The sequence below is a fragment of the Epinephelus moara genome, chromosome 4 (assembly GCF_006386435.1).
Source record: "Epinephelus moara isolate mb chromosome 4, YSFRI_EMoa_1.0, whole genome shotgun sequence".
Taxonomy (NCBI): domain Eukaryota; kingdom Metazoa; phylum Chordata; class Actinopteri; order Perciformes; family Serranidae; genus Epinephelus; species Epinephelus moara.
In genome coordinates, this window is record NC_065509.1 from 22,286,792 (window position 1) to 22,309,128 (window position 22,337).

Genomic DNA, 22,337 nt, shown 5'->3' on the forward strand with positions numbered 1-22,337 from the left:
GATCCTTCATCACTGTAATGATGCATTTTTGTCTTATAGGTTAACCTGGACAAAGTTAAACATAAAGAGTGCTTGGGCATTTTATGATTCCATTGTAGTTCAGAAATTTTACCACCACACTTTTAAAACACCAATCAGCATCCTGACTTACCTTTTATACAATTTTTCATTTGCATATTGCTTGCTATTTTCAATTTCCAGCAGGTCATAATGTGACTGATGCTTTTTGGCCTATGTATCAGAATATTAAGTTATTTTTACCCTATTAATTCATTGTTTCTTTTGTCATACAGCTTTTAATGTTGATATCATTTTTACACAGTACGATATTCAAAAATTGTGGCTGTTAAAAACGTTAAGTTGCAGTTCAGTTATAGTTGCTTGTGTGTTTGAAAAAGAGAAGTCATGCTTCCAAGAAAGGAGAGCTGACTTACTGCAGATACAGGAGCATGCTGCATCAGCAGTGTCACAATACCCACACCACACTCAGCCCCAGAAAACACACAAAGTATCTCATAGAAATTGGTGCACCACACCAGCATGAAAAAATAAACAATGCTGGGGTTTACAATGCATTATTGTACAGTAGACCTGTAAAAGAATTATAATACTTTCACAGTAGACTCAGCTTCAGTTAGTAGTAGTCACTGTCCACGGTGCTGAAAGTGTTTAGTCTCAATTTCCAATATTTGTTTAAAACACAAAATGGCAAAATCTCATCGATTTAATTAATGCAAGTTAATCAAAGGACACGCATGATATTCGCACTTCTGCAGTATCCTCCAACACTCCAAAGGACATTGCTTATTAACTTTATTTGAAAGAAATACTGTGCTTGCATGTTTACTAAGAAAGAGCTCCACCTCCTCATGTCATTACAATTACAAGACTCCGTTTTGTCAGTGATTCGTGCTAGCTGCGAAACATAAATCATAAATCTAATGTGTCAAAGACCCCTCGACTTTCTGTAGTTAGACGTCTGGTCGCATGGTGTCAGTGGAATGTAAGAAGTCAGCAGTACACGAGCTGGTCGTCATTACATTTTGGTTCCACCTCTTGAGAACATCATCACACCGACATGAGCACAGCCTTTATTGTTGCCTTCCTGAATATTCCGTTTGTTACCATTTCAGACTGTGTAGGAAGAGAGTGAATATTACCATACAGAGGTGTGCGGGATACTTTTGGTTTTACAACGCTCTGATTGTTGTTACGATGGATTATTGATGATGTCGGGTGTAACCATGGAACAAAGAAGATGCAAGCTACGAAATGCGAGAGGATATCTAGTCGGCTGTGTGGTTGCTGTGCTTTTGTGGAGCGTGGCCTCGGCGCAATCACGATATTCCATCTCCGAGGAAGTTAACGAAGGAACTGTGGTTGGAAATATAGCGAAGGATTTAGGATTGGATAAAAGCACTTTGAAAGAGAGGAAGTATCGGGTTGTTTCTAGTAATGCGGATCCTCTCTTCCATGTGAATCAAAACGATGGCATCCTGTATGTGAGCCGGAAGATTGACAGAGAAGAGGTGTGCGCGCAGAGCAGTACGTGTTTAATAAATCTGAAAACAGTGTTAGAAAACCCTCTGGAGGTGCATTATGTTGAAGTGGAGGTGGTGGATATAAATGATCATTCTCCCACTTTTCCAGAAAAAGATAAAACGTTAGAGATTTCAGAGTCTGTGTTACCCGGAGCACGTATTCAGCTAAAACCTTCACGAGATAGAGACAGTGGTCATTTCTCCGTGCAGCAGTATAAACTCAGCCACAACGATCACTTCCGTTTGGAAGTTAAGGATAAAGGAGAAGACGGTAAAATACCAATATTGGTTGTTCAAAAAGAGAAGACGGTAAAATACCAATATTGGTTGTTCAAAAACCTTTAGACAGAGAAACTGCAAAAAGCCACTCATTGGTGCTGACCGCACTGGATGGAGGGAAACCTCCGAAATCTGGTACGATGAATATTCTCGTGAATGTTTTAGATGTTAATGATAACACACCTGTTTTCTCTAAAGAAATGTATTCCGTGCTGCTCGATGAAAATGCACCAGTAGGCACAACGGTCATACAAGTAAATGCAACCGATTTAGATGAAGGACCAAACGGAGAAGTGGTTTACTCGTTTAGTAATAGTATGAATCAAAATATATTAAATCTTTTTGACATCAATCCATTAACAGGTGAGGTAACTGTTAAAGGTATGATAGATTATGAGGAGAAAGACAGATATGAAATTGAAATTGAGGCATCAGATAAAGGTCCGGCCCCTTTTGCAACAGACAAAAGCGTCATTATTAAGATAGTTGACGTCAATGATAATGCACCTGAGATTGAAGTTACCTCATTTTCAAGCTCCATCCCTGAAGACTCCAGACCTGGAACTACAGTTGCCCTGATCAGTGTAAATGACTTGGACTCTGGGCTCAATGGAAAAGTCATTTGCGCTTTAAATGAAGACGTTCCGTTTACTTTATCCCCATCCTTAAAAGACAAAATGTATTCATTAGTGACCAAATCCCCTCTGGACAGAGAGAAACAGTCACAATATGAGCTGACAATTACTGCAAAAGACGCTGGTCAACCACCATTATCATCTGAAAAGACAATAAGTGTTGTTGTATCAGATGTTAATGACAACAGTCCAGAGTTTTCACAGAGTCCATATACTTTCTATGTCACTGAGGGTAATGAGCCAGGAGTCTCTGTGTTTTCTGTTAAAGCTTTTGATCGTGATGAGAACAACAATGCACTTATTTCCTATCATATTGTCAGAGACTCAAGCACTGATAACAAATTGACTTCATTTCTTAACATAAACTCTGAAAATGGAGATATTTTGGCGCTAAAAAGTTTTGACTTTGAAACAGTGAAAACTTTCCAGTTCCAAGTTGTTGCCACAGATTCAGGAACTCCGTCACTAAGCAACAACGTGACAGTGAACGTGTTCATTCTGGATCAGAACGACAACGCTCCAGTCATCCTGTATCCAGTCAGCTCCAACGGTTCTGCTGAAGGTGTGGAGGAGATTCCCCGCAATGTCAACGCAGGACACTTGGTGACTAAAGTCAGAGCCTATGACGCTGATATAGGATATAACGGCTGGTTACTCTTTTCACTGCAGGAAGTCACTGACCACAGTCTCTTTGCTTTGGACCGCTATACAGGACAGATCAGAACACTTCGCTCATTCACAGAGACAGACGAGGCTGAGCATAAACTGCTCATACTGGTCAAAGACAATGGCAACGTTTCACTCTCAGCAACAGCTACTGTCATTGTCAAACTTGTGGAGCCCAGAGAGGCTTTTGCAGCTTCTGATGTTAAAAGTGCAACTAAAGTTGACGAGGAGGACAATGTGACATTTTACCTCATGATAACTTTGGGCTCAGTTTCTCTACTTTTTATCATCAGTATCATCGTGCTGATTGCAATGCAGTGCTCCAAATCCACAGACTATACTTCCAAATATCTACAAGAGGCTAATTATGATGGGACACTGTGTCACAGCATCCAGTACAGATCTGGAGACAAACGCTACATGTTAGTTGGACCCAGAATGAGTATAGGATCTACTATAGTCCCTGGCAGCCATGCCAACACACTAGTGCTCCCTGACAGGAGACGCACTTCTGAAGAGGTAAGACATAATCAAACAAGCATTAATGTTGAAGGAATGGGCACTACCAAATATGTTTTGGGGAAAACTTTTATAATCAAAAAAGCCTTTAATGTCCAAGTTTTGTTTTTGTTTTTCTCCCATCACTATGCAGTAAAGCATTAAGGCATAGTTAACTTAGTTAAGATTTTGGAAACAGCGTGGTCAAACCAGAAGAGAGTTTTTGATGATTTAACTGTGAATTTTGATTCATATTTACGGTGTTCTGTGTCTGAACATAATTTGTGGCTGACAGTTATTTAAGTTGTGGTGCGTCTGCTGATCACTTAATTAGTTTTTGGCTGCACATATATTGTATTTCATGCTTTATTGTATGCCTTTGAAAAATGCAGCATTGGATTGTTGTGCTGTTTTGTTTTCCTTGGCAAGTTTGAAAACTGAATAAGCCTGTATCTGTGGTACATTACTCACAAACTTGAAACGGGATGCTATGACCAAATGTGGCAGAACAGAAGTGAAGTTGGTGTTATTCGCTGTCCATGGTGCTGCATGTTTGCTGTCATTTCCCAGCATGTATTCATGAGTTATACAAAAAGACAGTGACTTCATCTTAGTGTTTTATGAGGGAAACATATTTCCGTGTGTTTGGTAGATTATTGCCTTCATTTTGAAAGTGTATGCTTTAAATCTATAAGAAGGTTTTGTTTTTCAAGTGAGCAGCTCCATCATCTATTTCATTTCACCACACTATTTTTGGCACTACTTCGACAAAAAAAGTTGATAATTAAACACCCACGACCTGTCTTTAAGATAAAATGCTGCTGGTTTTTGATTTTCTGCAGTAAGATTTTAGATCGCATGGTGTCAGTGTTATGAAAAAAAAGTCAGCATTGCCTGTGCTTGTCGTCAGCGCATTGTGGTTCTACCTCTTGGTCGCTGCCTCAGTTCGAGATTAACACGGTCGTTTCTGAGCGTCCTGCTGCTTTTGGGGAGACTCTATTTATCGTCATGTCTGCTGTACTAACAAAGGGATGATTATTTTCACATGTGGAAGTATTGTATTCGTTCATTGCAAAGCGGTTTTTGTTGCTGTGAATGACCACTAAGGATATCGGGTTTAACCATGGAACAAAGAAGCTGCGGGAGACGAAGGGCGAGAGGATATCTGGTCGGCTGTGTGGTTGCTGTGCTTTTGTGGAGTGTGGCTTCTGCGCAAATACGATATTCCATCTCCGAGGAAGTTAACGAAGGAACTGTGGTTGGAAATGTAGCAAAAGATCTGGGATTGGATAAAAGCACACTGAAAGAAAGGAAGTATCGGGTTGTTTCTAGTAACGAGGATCCTCTTTTCCATGTAAATCAAAACGATGGCATCCTGTATGTGAGCCGGAAGATTGACAGAGAAGAGGTGTGCGCGCAGAGCAGTACATGTTTAATAAATTTGAAAACAGTGCTAGAAAATCCTCTGGAGGTGCATTATGTAGGAGTAGAGGTGCTGGATATAAATGACCATTCTCCTAGTTTCCCGGAGGAAGAGAAACGGTTAGAGATTTCAGAGTCTGTGCTGCCCGGAGCACGATTTCAGCTAAAACCCTCACGGGATGGAGACAGTGGTCATTTCTCCGTGCAGCAGTATAAACTCAGCCACAACGATCACTTCCGTTTGGAAGTTAGGGATAAAGGAGAAGACGGTAAAATACCAATATTGGTTTTGCAGAAATCTTTGGATAGGGAGGCAGCTGGAAGTCACGCCTTAGTGCTGACCGCACTGGATGGAGGGAAACCTCCGAAATCTGGTAATATGAATATTCTAGTAAAAGTTTTGGATGTTAATGATAACACGCCTGTTTTCACTAAAGATGTTTATTCTGTTACACTCTCTGAAAATTCTCCAGTAGGCACCACTGTAGTAGAAGTGAATGCAACTGATTTGGATGAAGGTCAGAATGGAGAGGTGTATTACTCATTTGGCAACAGTGTGAGTAATAAATTATTTACGATTTTTGAAATAAACCCATCAACAGGTGAGATCATTGTCAAAGGTCTAATAGACTACGAGAAAAAGGATAAGTACGAAATTGAAATTGAAGCATCAGATAAAGGTCTTGCTCCGCTAACATCAGAAAAAAGCGTCATCATCAAGATAGTTGACGTCAATGATAATGCACCTGAGATTGAAGTTACCTCATTTTCAAGCTCCATCCCTGAAGACTCCAGACCTGGAACTACAGTTGCCCTGATCAGTGTAAATGACTTGGACTCTGGGCTCAATGGAAAAGTTATTTGCTCCATAGGTGAGGATGTTCCTTTTGCTTTAACACCTTCGTTACAAGACAAGATGTATTCATTAGTGACCAAATCCCCTCTGGACAGAGAGAAACAGTCACAATATGAGCTGACAATAACTGCAAAAGACGCTGGTCAACCACCATTATCATCTGAAAAGACAATAAGCGTTGTTGTATCAGATGTGAATGACAACAGTCCAGAGTTTTCACAGAGTCCATATACTTTCTATGTCACTGAGGGCAATGAACCAGGAGTCTCTGTGTTTTCTGTTAAAGCTTTTGATCGTGATGAGAACAACAATGCACTTATTTCCTATCATATTGTCAGAGACTCAAGCACTGATAACAAATTGACTTCATTTCTCAACATAAACTCTGAAAATGGAGATATTTTGGCGCTGAAAAGTTTCGACTTTGAAACAGTGAAAACTTTCCAGTTCCAAGTTGTTGCCAAAGATTCAGGAACTCCGTCACTAAGCAACAACGTGACAGTGAACGTGTTCATTCTGGATCAGAACGACAACGCTCCAGTCATCCTGTATCCAGTCAGCTCCAACGGTTCTGCTGAAGGTGTGGAGGAGATTCCCCGCAATGTCAACGCAGGACACTTGGTGACTAAAGTCAGAGCCTATGACGCTGATATAGGATATAACGGCTGGTTACTCTTTTCACTGCAGGAAGTCACTGACCACAGTCTCTTTGCTTTGGACCGCTATACAGGACAGATCAGAACACTTCGCTCATTCACAGAGACAGACGAGGCTGAGCATAAACTGCTCATACTGGTCAAAGACAATGGCAACGTTTCACTCTCAGCAACAGCTACTGTCATTGTCAAACTTGTGGAGCCCAGAGAGGCTTTTGCAGCTTCTGATGTTAAAAGTGCAACTAAAGTTGACGAGGAGGACAATGTGACATTTTACCTCATGATAACTTTGGGCTCAGTTTCTCTACTTTTTATCATCAGTATCATCGTGCTGATTGCAATGCAGTGCTCCAAATCCACAGACTATACTTCCAAATATCTACAAGAGGCTAATTATGATGGGACACTGTGTCACAGCATCCAGTACAGATCTGGAGACAAACGCTACATGTTAGTTGGACCCAGGATGAGTATAGGATCTACTATAGTCCCTGGCAGCCATGCCAACACACTAGTGCTCCCTGACAGGAGGAGGGGATCTGGAGAGGTAAGACATTAAACAAGCATTCATGTTGAAGTAATGGGCACTGCCAAATATGTTTTTGGGAAAACTTTTATAATCAAAAAAACCTTTAATGTCCAAGTTTTGTTTTTGTTTTTCTCCCATCACTATGCAGTAAATCATTAAGGCAGACAGTTATTTAAGTTGTGGTGCGTCTGCTGATCACTTAATTTAGTTTTTGGCTACACATATACTGTATTACATGCTTTCCTGGGGTATTTTATGCTTTTGAAAAATGCAGCATTAGATTGTTGTGCTGTTTTGTTTTCATTGGCAAGTTTGAAAACTGAATAAGCCTGTATCTGTGGTACATTACTCACAAACTTGAAACGGGATGCTATGACCAAATGTGGCAGAACAGAAGTGAAGTTGGTGTTATTCGCTGTCCATGGTGCTGCATGTTTGCTGTCATTTCCCAGCATGTATTCATGAGTTATACAAAAAGACAGTGACTTCATCTCAGTGTTTTATGAGGGAAACATATTTCCGTGTGTTTGGTAGATTATTGCCTTCATTTTGAAAGTGTATGCTTTAAATCTATAAGAAGGTTTTGTTTTTCAAGTGAGCAGCTCCATTCTATAAGAAGGTTTTGTTTTTCAAGTGAGCAGCTCCATCGTCTATTTCCATTCATCACACTGGTGTTTGGCACTGTTTCGACAAAAAAAGTAATAATTTAACACACATTATCCATCAATTAGCCAAAATGCTGCTGGCTTTTGATTTTCTGCAGTAAGATTTTAGATCGCATGGTGTCAGTGTAATAGAAAAAGTCAGCATTGCCTGTGCTTGTCGTCAGCGCATTGTGGTTCCACCTCTTGATCGCTGCCTCAATTCGAGATTAACACGGTCGTTTCTGAGCGTCCTGCTGCTTTTGGGGAGACTCGATTTATCGCCATGTCTGCTGCGCTAACAAGAGGATGAATATTTTCACATGTGGAAGTATTGTATTCGTTCAGTGCAAAGCGGGTTTTGTTGTTTTGAATGACCACTGAGGATATCGGCTTTAACCATGGAACAAAGAAGATACGGGAGACGAAGGGCGAGAGGATATCTGGTCGGCTGTGTGGTTGCTGTGCTTTTGTGGAGCGTGGCTTCTGCGCAAATACGATATTCCATCTCCGAGGAAGTTAACGAAGGAACAGTGGTTGGAAATATAGCGAAGGATCTGGGATTGGATAAAAGCACACTGAAAGAAAGGAAGTATCGGGTTGTTTCTAGTAATGCGGATGGTCTTTTCCATGTGAATCAAAACGATGGCATCCTGTATGTGAGCCGGAAGATTGACAGAGAAGAGGTGTGCGCGCAGAGCAGTACGTGTTTGATAAATCTGAAAACAGTGCTAGAAAACCCTCTGGAGGTGCATTATGTTGAAGTGGAGGTGGTGGATATAAATGATCATTCTCCCACTTTCCCGGAGAAAGATAAAACGTTAGAAATTTCAGAGTCTGTGCTGCCCGGAGCACGATTTCAGCTAAAACCCTCACGGGATGAAGACAGTGGTCATTTCTCCGTGCAGCAGTATAAACTCAGCCAAAACGATCACTTCCGTTTGGAAGTTAAAGATAGAGGAGAAGGCGTTAAAATACCAATGTTGGTTGTTCAAAAGTCTTTAGACAGAGAAACTAGGGGAAGTCACTCATTAGTGCTGACCGCACTGGATGGAGGGAAACCTCCGAAATCTGGAACTATGAATATAGTAGTAAACGTTTTAGATATTAATGATAACACACCTGTTTTCCCTAAGGAACTGTATTCTGCGATGCTCGATGAAAACACTCCAGTAGATACAACAGTCATACAAGTTAATGCAACTGATTTAGATGAAGGACCAAACGGAGAAGTGGTTTATTCATTTAGTAACAGTATGAATCAAAATATTTTAAACCTTTTTGATATCGATGCCATAACAGGTGAGGTAACTGTAAAAGGTTTAATAAATTATGAGGAGAAAGACAGATATGAAATCGAAATTTTAGCATCAGATAAAGGTCTGGCTCCTCTTACAACAGACATAAGCGTCATTATTAAGATAGTTGACGTCAATGATAATGCACCTGAAATTGAAGTTACCTCATTTTCAAGCTCCATCCCTGAAGACTCCAGACCTGGAACTACAGTTGCCCTGATCAATGTAAATGATTTGGACTCTGGACTCAATGGAAAAGTTATTTGCTCCATAGGTGAGGATGTTCCTTTTACTTTATCCCCATCCTTAAAAGACAGAATGTATTCAATAGTGACCAAATCTCCTCTGGACAGAGAGAAACAGTCACAATATGAGCTGACAATAACTGCAAAAGACGCTGGTCAACCACCATTATCATCTGAAAAGACAATAAGCGTTGTTGTATCAGATGTGAATGACAACAGGCCAGAGTTTTCACTGAGTCCATATACTTTCTATGTCACTGAAGGTAATGAGCCAGGAGTCTCTGTGTTTTCTGTTAAAGCTTTTGATCGTGATGAGAATGAAAACGCAGTTATATCCTATCATATTCTCAGAGACTCAAGCACTGATAACAAATTGACTTCTTTTCTTAACATAAACTCTGAAAATGGAGATATTTTGGCGCTAAAAAGTTTCGACTTTGAAACAGTGAAAACTTTCCAGTTCCAAGTTGTCGCCACAGATTCAGGAACTCCATCACTAAGCAACAACGTGACAGTGAACGTGTTCATTCTGGATCAGAACGACAACGCTCCAGTCATCCTGTATCCAGTCAGCTCCAACGGTTCTGCTGAAGGTGTGGAGGAGATTCCCCGCAATGTCAACGCAGGACACTTGGTGACTAAAGTCAGAGCCTATGACGCTGATATAGGATATAACGGCTGGTTACTCTTTTCACTGCAGGAAGTCACTGACCACAGTCTCTTTGCTTTGGACCGCTATACAGGACAGATCAGAACACTTCGCTCATTCACAGAGACAGACGAGGCTGAGCATAAACTGCTCATACTGGTCAAAGACAATGGCAACGTTTCACTCTCAGCAACAGCTACTGTCATTGTCAAACTTGTGGAGCCCAGAGAGGCTTTTGCAGCTTCTGATGTTAAAAGTGCAACTAAAGTTGACGAGGAGGACAATGTGACATTTTACCTCATGATAACTTTGGGCTCAGTTTCTCTACTTTTTATCATCAGTATCATCGTGCTGATTGCAATGCAGTGCTCCAAATCCACAGACTATACTTCCAAATATCTACAAGAGGCTAATTATGATGGGACACTGTGTCACAGCATCCAGTACAGATCTGGAGACAAACGCTACATGTTAGTTGGACCCAGGATGAGTATAGGATCTACTATAGTCCCTGGCAGCCATGCCAACACACTGGTGCTCCCTGACAGGAGGAGGGGATCTGGAGAGGTAAGGCATTCTTTTTGAAAACCCTGACTTGTTTCCACTGGCAGTGTTACTTATTTGTTGGTTCAGACAGTATTACAGTCTAACTCCTACTGCATGTGTATTTTTTGTTTGGCATCCTTGTATAGTTTTGCAAGGCAGGATGCTTGACTGGTGTCCTCTGATTTTCAGCTGCAGTTTTGATCATACTGTATATGCACTTAAAGCAGCTGTATCAGCAGTAATACAGGGTGATGTATATGCTGACCTATCTGTTTGTCAGTTTATTGTCTCCTTCTTTTACACTATACTACATAAAACACATACAGAATAAAAGATCACTTCAAAAGATCAGTTTGCAACTGTTTCAGACATGCTGCACTTTCACTTAGACCATAAGGTGATTGGAGACTTTTGGGCTTCTGTCATGTAGTATAACACAGTATCAGGGTCACACGTGTGACTGGAGTCAGTTGTAACCAGCTTCATTCTCTGTCCATGGTGCTGATACGTTTTGCTCTGGTGTTCTGATAGCTGTGGGTACACTGTATGAAATGTCAAACCTCTTACTTGTGAAATGCATTTACCTCATATGTTTTTGTTTGTAAATATCAAGCGATTGGAATTCAAAGTTATTATATGGTTACAAGAAATTCGGAAGGAATTTATGTCTCCATCTTTATCTATACTGTGTGCTTGTTAAATGAACATGAGGTGGGCTGCATTATAATGAGGCATTCCCTCACCTAAGGTATAGCAAACAACAATCAGGCACTGGGTCAAAGTAAAGAAGCATTGAACTTTACATTGTGTTATAAAAACTAGCTGCAGAAGCTTTGATTTCCTTGCAGTGAGCAATGAGATCGCATGGTGTCAGTGTGTGAGTAAAATAACGTGAACTTGTCGTCACTGCATTTGGTTCCACCTCTTTACATCTCTCTCAGTTCGACCCTGGCAGAGTCGCTTTGCTCCTTGCTGCTGTCTTTATAAATACTGTCCCGTATTTTGGACATTTTTTTAAACAGAGTAAACATTTGCATACCCGGATGTGTTGGATTGATTTCTTACAACACGGTTATTAATCCCGTGAGGAATCGGTAACCGTTTTGTTGTTGATCATGGAACAAAGAGGATGCGAGGCAAGAAGGGCGAGAGGACGGTGGGTCCGCTGCGTGGTCGCTGTGCTTTTGTGGAGCGTTGCCTCGGCGCAGTTAAGATACTCTATCTCTGAGGAAGTTAACGGAGGAACTGTGGTCGGGAATATAGCAAAGGATTTGGGATTGGATAAAGGCACGCTGAAAGACAGGAAATATCGGATTGTTTCGAGCGCGTTGGATCCTCTTTTCCGTGTAGATCAGAATGACGGCATCCTGTACGTCAACCGGCAGATCGACAGGGAAGAGGTGTGTGAGAGAAGCAGCACCTGTTTGCTTAATCTGAAAACTGTGTTAGAAAATCCACTGGAGGTGCACTATGTTGGAGTGGAAGTTGTGGATATTAATGACCATTCTCCCAGTTTCCCGGAGAAAGAAAAGACGCTGGAGATTTCAGAGTCTGTGTTACCTGGAGTGCGTATTCAGCTCAAAGCCTCGCGTGATCCAGACAGTGGTCATTTTTCTGTTCAACAGTATAAACTGAGCCCCAACGACCACTTCCGATTGGAAGTTAAGGATAAGGGAGAAGATGGTAAAATACCTATATTAATTGTGCAGAAATCTTTGGATAGAGAGGCAGCGGGAAGCCACTCATTAGTGCTGACCGCACTGGATGGAGGGAAACCTCCGAAATCTGGTACGATGAATATTCTAGTAAATGTTTTAGATGTTAATGATAACGCACCTGTTTTTTCTAAAGATGTTTATTCTGTGATGCTCGATGAAAACTCTCCAGTAGGCACAACAGTCGTACAAGTGAATGCAACTGATTTAGATGAAGGACCAAACGGAGAAGTGGCTTACTCATTTAGCAACAGTGTGAGTCATAGATTATTAAAGCTTTTTGATATAAATCCATCAACAGGTGAAATAATTGTGAAAGGTGTAATAGACTTTGAGGACAAAGATAAATATGAAATTGAAATTCAAGCAACAGATAAAGGCACCGCTCCTCTAGCTACAGAAAAAAGCGTCATCATCAAGATAGTTGACGTTAATGATAATGTACCTGAGATTGAAGTTACCTCATTTTCAAGCTCCATCCCTGAAGACTCCAGACCTGGAACTACAGTTGCCCTGATCAGTGTAAATGACTTGGACTCTGGGCTCAATGGAAATGTTATTTGCTCCATAGGTGAGGATGTTCCTTTTGCTTTAACACCATCATTACAAGACAAAATGTATTCATTAGTGACCAAATCCCCTCTGGACAGAGAGAAACAGTCACATTACTCCATCACAGTAGTTGCAAAAGACGCTGGTCAACCGCCATTATCATCTGAAAAGACAATCAGCGTTGTGGTGTCAGATGTGAATGACAACAGTCCAGAGTTTTCACTGAGTCCATATACTTTCTATGTCACTGAAGGCAATGAGCCAGGAGTCTCTGTGTTTTCTGTTAAAGCTTTTGATCGTGATGAGAACAACAATGCACTTATATCCTATCATATTCTCAGAGACTCAGGCACGGAAAATAAATTGGCTTCATTTCTAAACATAAACTCTGAAAATGGAGATATTTTGGCATTGAAAAGTTTTGACTTTGAAACAGTGAAAACTTTCCAGTTCCAAGTTGTCGCCACAGATTCAGGAACTCCGTCACTAAGCAACAACGTGACAGTGAACGTGTTCATTCTGGATCAGAACGACAACGCTCCAGTCATCCTGTATCCAATCAGCTCCAACGGTTCTGCTGAAGGTGTGGAGGAGATTCCCCGCAATGTCAACGCAGGACACTTGGTGACTAAAGTCAGAGCCTATGACGCTGATATAGGATATAACGGCTGGTTACTCTTTTCACTGCAGGAAGTCACTGACCACAGTCTCTTTGCTTTGGACCGCTATACAGGACAGATCAGAACACTTCGCTCATTCACAGAGACAGACGAGGCTGAGCATAAACTGCTCATACTGGTCAAAGACAATGGCAACGTTTCACTCTCAGCAACAGCTACTGTCATTGTCAAACTTGTGGAGCCCAGAGAGGCTTTTGCAGCTTCTGATGTTAAAAGTGCAACTAAAGTTGACGAGGAGGACAATGTGACATTTTACCTCATGATAACTTTGGGCTCAGTTTCTCTACTTTTTATCATCAGTATCATCGTGCTGATTGCAATGCAGTGCTCCAAATCCACAGACTATACTTCCAAATATCTACAAGAGGCTAATTATGATGGGACACTGTGTCACAGCATCCAGTACAGATCTGGAGACAAACGCTACATGTTAGTTGGACCCAGGATGAGTATAGGATCTACTATAGTCCCTGGCAGCCATGCCAACACACTAGTGCTCCCTGACAGGAGGAGGGGATCTGGAGAGGTAAGACATTCTTTGTGAAATCCCTAACTTCTTTCCACTGGCAGTGTTATACATTTGTTTGCTCAGAAATTATTCCAGTCCATCACCTACTGCATATACCGAATGTGTACTTTTCGGGGCATTGCTATATAAATTTGTGAGGTATGACGCTTGACTGGTGTCCTCTGGTTTTAGCATAGCTGTAACAACAGCAGTTAATACAGACTGATTCATATGCTGACCATCTGTCTGTCAGTTTGTTGTCTCCTTCTTTTTCACTACACTCTATAAAACACACATGTGTAAGTTTAGATAACACCGTGTTGCATTTGCCATTGTTTGCACATAGCGCTACGTTCTTGTTGTTGGAGATAGTTCGCAGTTCAAATAACGTCCAATTAATCTGAGTTTCTGAGTGCAGTAGGAGGTGTCGCTGTCTGTGGTGCTGAAAGTTGTTTTTAGAAACGAACTGGCTGTAACTCAAGTCCATTGATTCATGAAAATGACTGTTAATGCATATATTTTTCGCCATATATAACCCGACCATTTGTCTCTTTTGTCTTGTGTTGTCGTTGCTGTATGAACTTATAATTTTATACGTTTGGTCGAAACGAGTTGCAATAACGTTCTGGATCGCATGGTGTCAGCATAATGGCAAATATTGTGCCCAGAACTCTTCGTCATCGCTATGAGGTCCTATCCTGTATTTGGCATTACGTGTAAGGGGCTTGGAGAGGAAACTGGCATTGTGCAACCTCCAGGACTGTATTGGCGATGGAGCGCAGTTTACAAAGGAATAATGCTGATTAATATTTTGTGACCAAACAATTTTAGATCCTGAAATCATCTTTCTTTTGTTCATGATGGAACAAAGCGGACGGCAGGTGTGGATGGAGCGATGGGGATGCGTCGTCTTCATGGTGGTTTTGGTGTCGTTTTGGAGCGAAGCCTCCGCTCAGATCAGATATTCCATCTCCGAAGAGGTAAAAGAAGGAAGCGTTGTTGGAAACATTGCGAAAGACTTAGGAATTGACAAGGCTACACTGAAAAACAGGGAGTATCGCATTGTTGGCGGTTCAACGGAACCCCTTTTTCGTTTGAATAAAGACGACGGCATCCTGTACGTCAGCAGGAAAGTGGACAGGGAAGAGATCTGCGAACGAAGCAGCGCGTGTATAATCAACCTTAAAACAGTGCTAGAAAACCCTCTGGAAATCCATTATGTGGCCATAGAGGTGCTGGATGTAAACGACCACTCCCCCGTCTTTCCAGAGAAGGAGAAGCGACTGGAGATATTTGAATCGACATTACCGGGAGCACGATTTCAGCTCCAACCTGCACGCGACCCCGATGGCGGTCAGTTTACTGTTCAGCATTATAAACTGAGCCACAATGATCACTTTCGTCTGGAAGTTAAGGAGAGGGGCGAGGACCGTAAGATGCCCTTTCTGGTGTTACAGAAGCAGTTAGACAGAGAGGCTGTGAGAGAACACAAGCTTCTGCTTACAGCTGTTGACGGTGGGAAGCCAGCGTTGTCTGGAACAATAGAAATACTCATTGAGGTGCTTGATGTTAATGACAATTCTCCAGTGTTTACAAAAGATGTTTATTCTGTCGTTTTAAATGAAAACGCAGCCCCTGGCACATTAGTTATTCAGGTTAATGCGACTGATTTGGACGAGGGCGCAAACGGCGAAATCGTTTACTCATTTGGTAAAGAGGTGGATATACATTTACAAGAACTATTTAACATAGACCCAAGCACGGGAGAAATTAAAGTGACAGGTTTAATTGATTTTGAAGAAAATGAAAGTTATGAACTTGATATACAAGCATCAGATAAGGGCACGGTCCGTTTTTCGACAGACAGAACTGTTATAATAAAGGTAATCGACCTTAATGATAATCCTCCAGAGATTGAAATTACATCATTTTCAAAATCAGTTCCCGAAGATTCAAGAATTGGAACAACTGTAGCTTTGATCAGCGTTAATGATTTGGATTCAGGTGCCAATGGGAAGGTTTCCTGCTTTATACGTGAGGACGTTCCTTTCGCTATATCACCGTCCATGCAAGATAATATGTACGCAATAGTCACCAAATCACAGCTGGACAGAGAAGAAACGTCTTTTTATGAACTTACAATTGTTGCAAAGGACACTGGTGAGCCATCACTCTCATCTGAGAAGACAGTGAGTGTGGTTGTTTCAGATGTGAATGATAACAGACCACAGTTTTCACTGAGTCCTTATACCTTCTATATTAGTGAAAACAATGACCTGGTAGCACCTGTATTTTCAGTTAAAGCATCTGACCTTGATGACAGTGATAATGCGCATATTTCATATCACATCCCAAGAGACAGCAGTGGGGATAATTCTGGTCTGTTTTTAAATATCAACTCTGAAACTGGAGATATTTTGGCGCTGAAAAGTTTTGACTTTGAAACAGTGAAAACTTTCCAGTGAAAAGTTTTGACTTTGAAACAGTGAAAACTTTCCAGTTCCAAGTTGTCGCTACAGATTCAGGAACTCCGTCACTAAGCAACAACGTGACAGTGAACGTGTTCATTCTGGATCAGAACGACAACGCTCCAGTCATCCTGTATCCAGTCAGCTCCAACGGTTCTGCTGAAGGTGTGGAGGAGATTCCCCGCAACGTCAACGCAGGACACTTGGTGACTAAAGTCAGAGCCTATGACGCTGATATAGGATATAACGGCTGGTTACTTTTTTCACTGCAGGAAGTCACTGACCACAGTCTCTTTGCTTTGGACCGCTATACAGGACAGATCAGAACACTTCGCTCATTCACAGAGACAGACGAGGCTGAGCATAAACTGCTCATACTGGTCAAAGACAATGGCAACGTTTCACTCTCAGCAACAGCTACTGTCATTGTCAAACTTGTGGAGCCCAGAGAGGCTTTTGCAGCTTCTGATGTTAAAAGTGCAACTAAAGTTGACGAGGAGGACAATGTGACATTTTACCTCATGATAACTTTGGGCTCAGTTTCTCTACTTTTTATCATCAGTATCATCGTGCTGATTGCAATGCAGTGCTCCAAATCCACAGACTATACTTCCAAATATCTACAAGAGGCTAATTATGATGGGACACTGTGTCACAGCATCCAGTACAGATCTGGAGACAAACGCTACATGTTAGTTGGACCCAGAATGAGTATAGGATCTACTATAGTCCCTGGCAGCCATGCCAACACACTGGTGCTCCCTGACAGGAGACGTACTTCTGAAGAGGTAAGAAAGGTCACTTTATTCAAAGGCAGTTCTGGTATGAATGCTACTGATATATGAGATACAGATCCTCTAAATGAAAGTGTCCCAAAAGTGCTGAATCACACCACCTAATCGCTGGCTAAAAATGAACTACAGAGATAAAAGTAATCACTGAGGGAAATGAAGATGTTGTGCGTTGTTATGAGACTGCTGAGTTGAGTTGCTGGTGTACAGGGGGTTCTGTTGACAGCACAGAGTGTTAACTGTTGACACTTTGGACTGCAGCTTGTATGCTGTGATTGTACCTTAATGCTGTGTTGTCCCCGTGTGCTTGAAAATGAACAATTCAACCTCAAATTGACTTTGTGTTGGTGATGTAAAATGGAATGTTGCGGATTGTTGTGAAATGTTGGTCAAAATAGGCATAAAATTAAGAAATGTTTCTGTAAATAGAAATGCATACTTTCTTGTGACACTGAAAACACAGTTGCACAGACAGGCATCTGGGGAGGTTAGAAAACTGCTACAGTCGATTAATGTATTTATGCAATTAATAATCATTTACTATTATCCATTATGTTATTCATAGTAGCCCTACAGGGTGTACTTATCAAACCAGTAGGCCTATCACGTGTCATGCTAGTATTGCCTTATTGTTCTGCCTGCATCATTAGCAGGCAATAGAAAAGTTTAACCAGTGCGAACGTCACATGAAAAAATATATTTTTTTATACTGTGTCTGCATTGTAGCGTCAGCTCGCATGGTGTCACTGCCTGTGAAAGGAAAGACTCTGGCTGAACATCCTGTACGTCAGTAGTTGAGTGCTATTTCGCGACAGGGTGCGCTTGTGCTGTGGGGCGATGGCTTCAAATATCTGAGTCGCTCACCAACAGTTTTCGGATATCGAGCATTATTATTTTTGTTCAAAATGTGTGTTCCTGTGTAGACTCACATTTTGATTTCTAACCTTCATTTTGTTTTGTTTCTGGAATCAAACATGGCACGACGAGGATGCGGAGCGTGGTTGGAGCGCCTGGTCTTTCTCATTGTTTGTCTGAATCTTACTTTTCATTTTGCTCGGGCACAGCTACGATATACTATCCCTGAGGAGCTGACGGTGGGTGCTGTTGTTGGAAACATCGCTAAAGATTTGGGGCTGGATATCAGTGCTTTGAATGCTAGAGGATTTCGCATCGTGTCCGGATCGACTGAACCCATGTTTCAGCTGAACAATAACGGCATCTTGCACGTGAACCGAAAAATAGACCGAGAGGAGGTGTGCGAGCGGATCAGTACCTGCGTTATCAACATAAAGACCGTGCTGGAGAATCCGTTGGAGGTGCATTACGTCGCCATTGAGGTTTTGGATGTAAACGATCACTCTCCCACCTTCTCCGACAACGAGACGCAGCTGGAGATATCGGAATCTGCTTTACCTGGGGCACGGTTTCAGCTACAGGGCGCCCATGATCCAGACAGTGACATTTATTCTATTCAAACGTATAAACTCAGTCAAAATGACCATTTCCGCCTGGAGGTTAAAGATAGAGAGGAAGATGGGAAGATTCCTGTTTTGTATCTGCATAAAGCGCTGGACAAAGAAACTGCAAGAAGTCATAGATTACTGCTGACAGCTGTTGATGGAGGAAAACCTGCTAAATCAGGAACCATGACAATTATAGTTAATGTCTTAGATGTAAATGACAATATGCCAGTTTTTACCAAAGAGTCATACACTGCAGTGTTGAATGAAAATTCACCAGTTGGTACAACTATCATGCAAGTGAATGCCACAGATTTAGATGATGGTTTAAATGGGGAGGTGGTTTATTCCTTTGGGAATAATGTAAATCATAAATTACGTAAACTTTTTGAGGTTGATGCTAATACTGGTGAAATTATTGTTAAAGGATTGATAGATTTTGAAGCAAAAGATAAATATGAAATAGACATCAAAGCTTCTGATAAAGGGACAGTTCCCTTAGCAACAGAAAAAAGTGTTAAAATAACTATTATAGATCTGAATGACAACGCACCTGAGATTGAAGTGACATCCTTCTCAAGTGCAATTCCCGAGGACTCCAAACCTGGAACGACAGTAGCATTGATAAGTGTGAATGATAATGATTCAGGCTTAAATGGAAAGGTAATCTGTTTCATAAGTGATGATGTACCTTTTACATTAACACCATCTTTACAAGACAATATGTATTCTATAGTCACCAAGTCTCTGCTGGATAGAGAGCATCAGTCCAAATATGATGTAACAATAGTTGCTAAAGATGCTGGTGAAAAACCTTTGTCATCTCACAGGACGATAAGTGTGACTGTATCAGATGTGAATGATAACAGCCCAGAGTTTTCAACAAATCCATACACTTTTTATGTTGTTGAGAACAATGTTGCAGGAGCCTCCTTATTTTCAGTGAGTGCTTCTGATTGTGATGAGGGTGACAATGCTCTCATATCATATAGTATTGCGAGAAATGGGGATGAACCCAAAAAAATTACATCATTTCTCAACATAAACTCTGAAAATGGAAATATTTTGGCATTGAAAAGTTTTGATTTTGAGACACTGAAAACTTTCCAATTCCAAGTTGTCGCCACAGATTCAGGAACTCCGTCACTAAGCAACAATGTCACAGTGAACGTGTTCATTCTGGATCAGAACGACAACGCTCCAGTCATCCTGTATCCAGTCAGCTCCAACGGTTCTGCTGAAGGTGTGGAGGAGATTCCCCGCAATGTCAACGCAGGACACTTGGTGACTAAAGTCAGAGCCTATGACGCTGATATAGGATATAACGGCTGGTTACTCTTTTCACTGCAGGAAGTCACTGACCACAGTCTCTTTGCTTTGGACCGCTATACAGGACAGATCAGAACACTTCGCTCATTCACAGAGACAGACGAGGCTGAGCATAAACTGCTCATACTGGTCAAAGACAATGGCAACGTTTCACTCTCAGCAACAGCTACTGTCATTGTCAAACTTGTGGAGCCCAGAGAGGCTTTTGCAGCTTCTGATGTTAAAAGTGCAACTAAAGTTGACGAGGAGGACAATGTGACATTTTACCTCATGATAACTTTGGGCTCAGTTTCTCTACTTTTTATCATCAGTATCATCGTGCTGATTGCAATGCAGTGCTCCAAATCCACAGACTATACTTCCAAATATCTACAAGAGGCTAATTATGATGGGACACTGTGTCACAGCATCCAGTACAGATCTGGAGACAAACGCTACATGTTAGTTGGACCCAGAATGAGTATAGGATCTACTATAGTCCCTGGCAGCCATGCCAACACACTAGTGCTCCCTGACAGGAGACGTACTTCTGAGGAGGTAAGGAAGATCACCTTATTTCAAGGCAGTTCTGGTATGAATGCTACTGATACATGAGACACAGATCCTATAAATTTAAGTGTCCCAAAAGTACTGAATCACACCACCTAATAGCTGGCTAGAAATGAACCACAGACATAAACGTCATCACTGAGGGAAATGAGGATGTTGTGCGTTGTTATGAGACTGCTGAGTTAAGTTGTTGGTTTATAGGGGGTTGTGTGGTTGGTTCTCACAAAGCACAGAGTGTTAACTGATGACACTTTGGACTGCAGTTAGTATGCTGTGATTGTACTTTAATGCTGCGTTGTCCTCATGTGCTTGATTTGTTCCTTTAATTAGTGTTGAAGCTTTTCCTAACATCTACATAATTTGAGCTTGCACCTGATCCTCCACATCAGATGTAATGTTATCTCAGTACCTAGATATCCATTGAATACAGTCATTTGAAAAGACATGTTACTATTAATCAGAAGAGTGCATCTTGGTACGTGTGTTTTACATACTTGTGTGTATATCTATGTTCTTTTGCTCTATGTGCCTATCTGTTAGGGTTGTTGCATGTGTGTAAAGGGAGTGACTGACTGGCTAACAGAGTTATGTGGGGTCTGTGCTCAATGATGTAGCTGAGGTGATTCAATGGTCCATGAATGGCTGCAGCCATGACAGAGAGAGGGGGGAGAGTGGGAGCCTGCGGCTGGTGTGCAGTGAATCACAATGTACAGCCAGTCAGGTGGGGCTGGGACATTTCGCTTCAGCAGGGATCTTCATTCACTGGAGGACTGCAAAGCCACAAGACATGTATTTTTACTATTTTTCATTTGATCTGACTTAAAAAAAACACTCGACAGTGATATAAAAAAGTGTACACGGTTTACATTTATACACACTGTACACCCTGGCTTCTGCGCAGATGATCCCTTTTGACTGACTGAAAAATAGGTCATATTTTATCACATGTGTGTAGGTCTGAATGCTAGGCTCATGAGCTGCTTCTCTGTTGAACACTGTGTGTTGCCCATAGCAACACACGAGGAGATCCACCTCTCAGAGTCTACTGGTTTCCACAGACTAGCATGTGCTCAGCGGTCTTAGCAACAGCAAGGGAAGAGGATGAAGCAGGGAAGGAGGGGGGGATAGAGAGAGCAGTAGAGGAGGGGGGAGGGGAAGTGGCTTTTGTACAGCTCATCTATGGACATCTCACAATATTTAATGAAAATGGGTTTATTTAGATAGAAACACATGGATTATATCAGAGAAATCGCCATTGTAAATCAGGCAGCAGATGGTACAGATATCGAAGCAATAGTGAAGGCAGAATTGTTGAGCTTCTAATTAGATATTTTATTGTATGGAGATAATCTTTCCTCCCAAACAACTGGGTCAACCTTAGATTTCCTACCTAGAAAATGGCTGTCAGAAAAATGTGTATTTTTAACGGTCATTAAATGTGTCTTTGTTTAAAGCTGATGGGATATTTTGGCTCACTAAGCAGCATGTGAAATAAAGCAGTAAGCCAGAGTGGAGCAGGGACGCAGGAAGAGAAAGGATCAGTTCAGAGAGTCAGGCAGCAGCTCGGCTTCACAAAGAGGAGGATGAACACACTCTCTCTGCACTTCCTCTGTCCACTTTTATTCAGAGCTCTACTAGATAGCACTAACTGCCTGTCTGTGTGTATGTGTGCATATTTTATGTCCACATGTTTGTGTGTGAGATAAAAGTGTGTGAGGCATCATGTGTTTTGCAGTGCTAAGCTGTGCCTGGACAGCAGATGCCCAGAAAAGATTTATTGATGTGATTAAAAATGAGTATATCTCATTAAACCCTAAAAAGTGC

At 41.5% G+C, this 22,337-nt stretch overlaps 5 protein-coding genes across 5 annotated transcripts; all 5 read left to right on the forward strand.

The window, feature by feature from the left end:
• Positions 1-1,142: 1,142 nt before the first annotated feature.
• On the forward strand, positions 1,143-3,985 carry LOC126388745 (protocadherin alpha-3-like). Its single transcript, XM_050042012.1, has 2 exons — positions 1,143-1,812; positions 1,848-3,985. Exons 1-2 carry the CDS (start codon positions 1,227-1,229, stop codon positions 3,782-3,784), a joined length of 2,523 nt encoding a protein of 840 aa, XP_049897969.1. The 5' UTR covers positions 1,143-1,226; the 3' UTR covers positions 3,785-3,985.
• Positions 3,986-4,609: 624 nt separating this feature from the next.
• Positions 4,610-7,112, forward strand: LOC126388751 (protocadherin alpha-8-like). The gene has a single exon (XM_050042016.1). The coding sequence runs from the start codon at positions 4,743-4,745 to the stop codon at positions 7,110-7,112; it is 2,370 nt and encodes a 789-aa protein (XP_049897973.1). The 5' UTR covers positions 4,610-4,742.
• Positions 7,113-7,996: 884 nt separating this feature from the next.
• LOC126388747 (protocadherin alpha-3-like) lies at positions 7,997-10,670 on the forward strand. The gene has a single exon (XM_050042014.1). The coding sequence runs from the start codon at positions 8,125-8,127 to the stop codon at positions 10,498-10,500; it is 2,376 nt and encodes a 791-aa protein (XP_049897971.1). The 5' UTR covers positions 7,997-8,124; the 3' UTR covers positions 10,501-10,670.
• A 637-nt stretch (positions 10,671-11,307) lies between these two features.
• Positions 11,308-13,952, forward strand: LOC126389020 (protocadherin alpha-8-like). Its single transcript, XM_050042435.1, has one exon. It carries the CDS (start codon positions 11,577-11,579, stop codon positions 13,950-13,952), a length of 2,376 nt encoding a protein of 791 aa, XP_049898392.1. The 5' UTR covers positions 11,308-11,576.
• A 698-nt stretch (positions 13,953-14,650) lies between these two features.
• On the forward strand, positions 14,651-20,558 carry LOC126389021 (protocadherin alpha-3-like). The gene is made up of 3 exons (XM_050042436.1): positions 14,651-16,346; positions 16,379-16,549; positions 19,879-20,558. The coding sequence occupies exons 1-3, from the start codon at positions 14,774-14,776 to the stop codon at positions 20,556-20,558; spliced, it is 2,424 nt and encodes an 807-aa protein (XP_049898393.1). The 5' UTR covers positions 14,651-14,773.
• Positions 20,559-22,337: the final 1,779 nt, after the last annotated feature.

Bases quoted from the DNA above. Each gene is read 5' to 3' on its own strand.
- LOC126388745 (XM_050042012.1), top strand. From the start codon at position 1,227: ATGATGTCGGGTGTAACCATGGAACAAAGAAGATGCAAGCTACGAAAT. The intron at 1,813-1,847 runs GTAAAATACCAA...CAAAAAGAGAAG, and splicing joins TAAGGATAAAGGAGAAGACG to ACGGTAAAATACCAATATTG.
- LOC126388751 (XM_050042016.1), top strand. From the start codon at position 4,743: ATGGAACAAAGAAGCTGCGGGAGACGAAGGGCGAGAGGATATCTGGTC.
- LOC126388747 (XM_050042014.1), top strand. From the start codon at position 8,125: ATGGAACAAAGAAGATACGGGAGACGAAGGGCGAGAGGATATCTGGTC.
- LOC126389020 (XM_050042435.1), top strand. From the start codon at position 11,577: ATGGAACAAAGAGGATGCGAGGCAAGAAGGGCGAGAGGACGGTGGGTC.
- LOC126389021 (XM_050042436.1), top strand. From the start codon at position 14,774: ATGATGGAACAAAGCGGACGGCAGGTGTGGATGGAGCGATGGGGATGC. The intron at 16,347-16,378 runs GTTTTGACTTTG...AAAACTTTCCAG, and splicing joins AGATATTTTGGCGCTGAAAA to TGAAAAGTTTTGACTTTGAA. The intron at 16,550-19,878 runs GTGTGGAGGAGA...GTTCTGCTGAAG, and splicing joins CTCCAACGGTTCTGCTGAAG to GTGTGGAGGAGATTCCCCGC.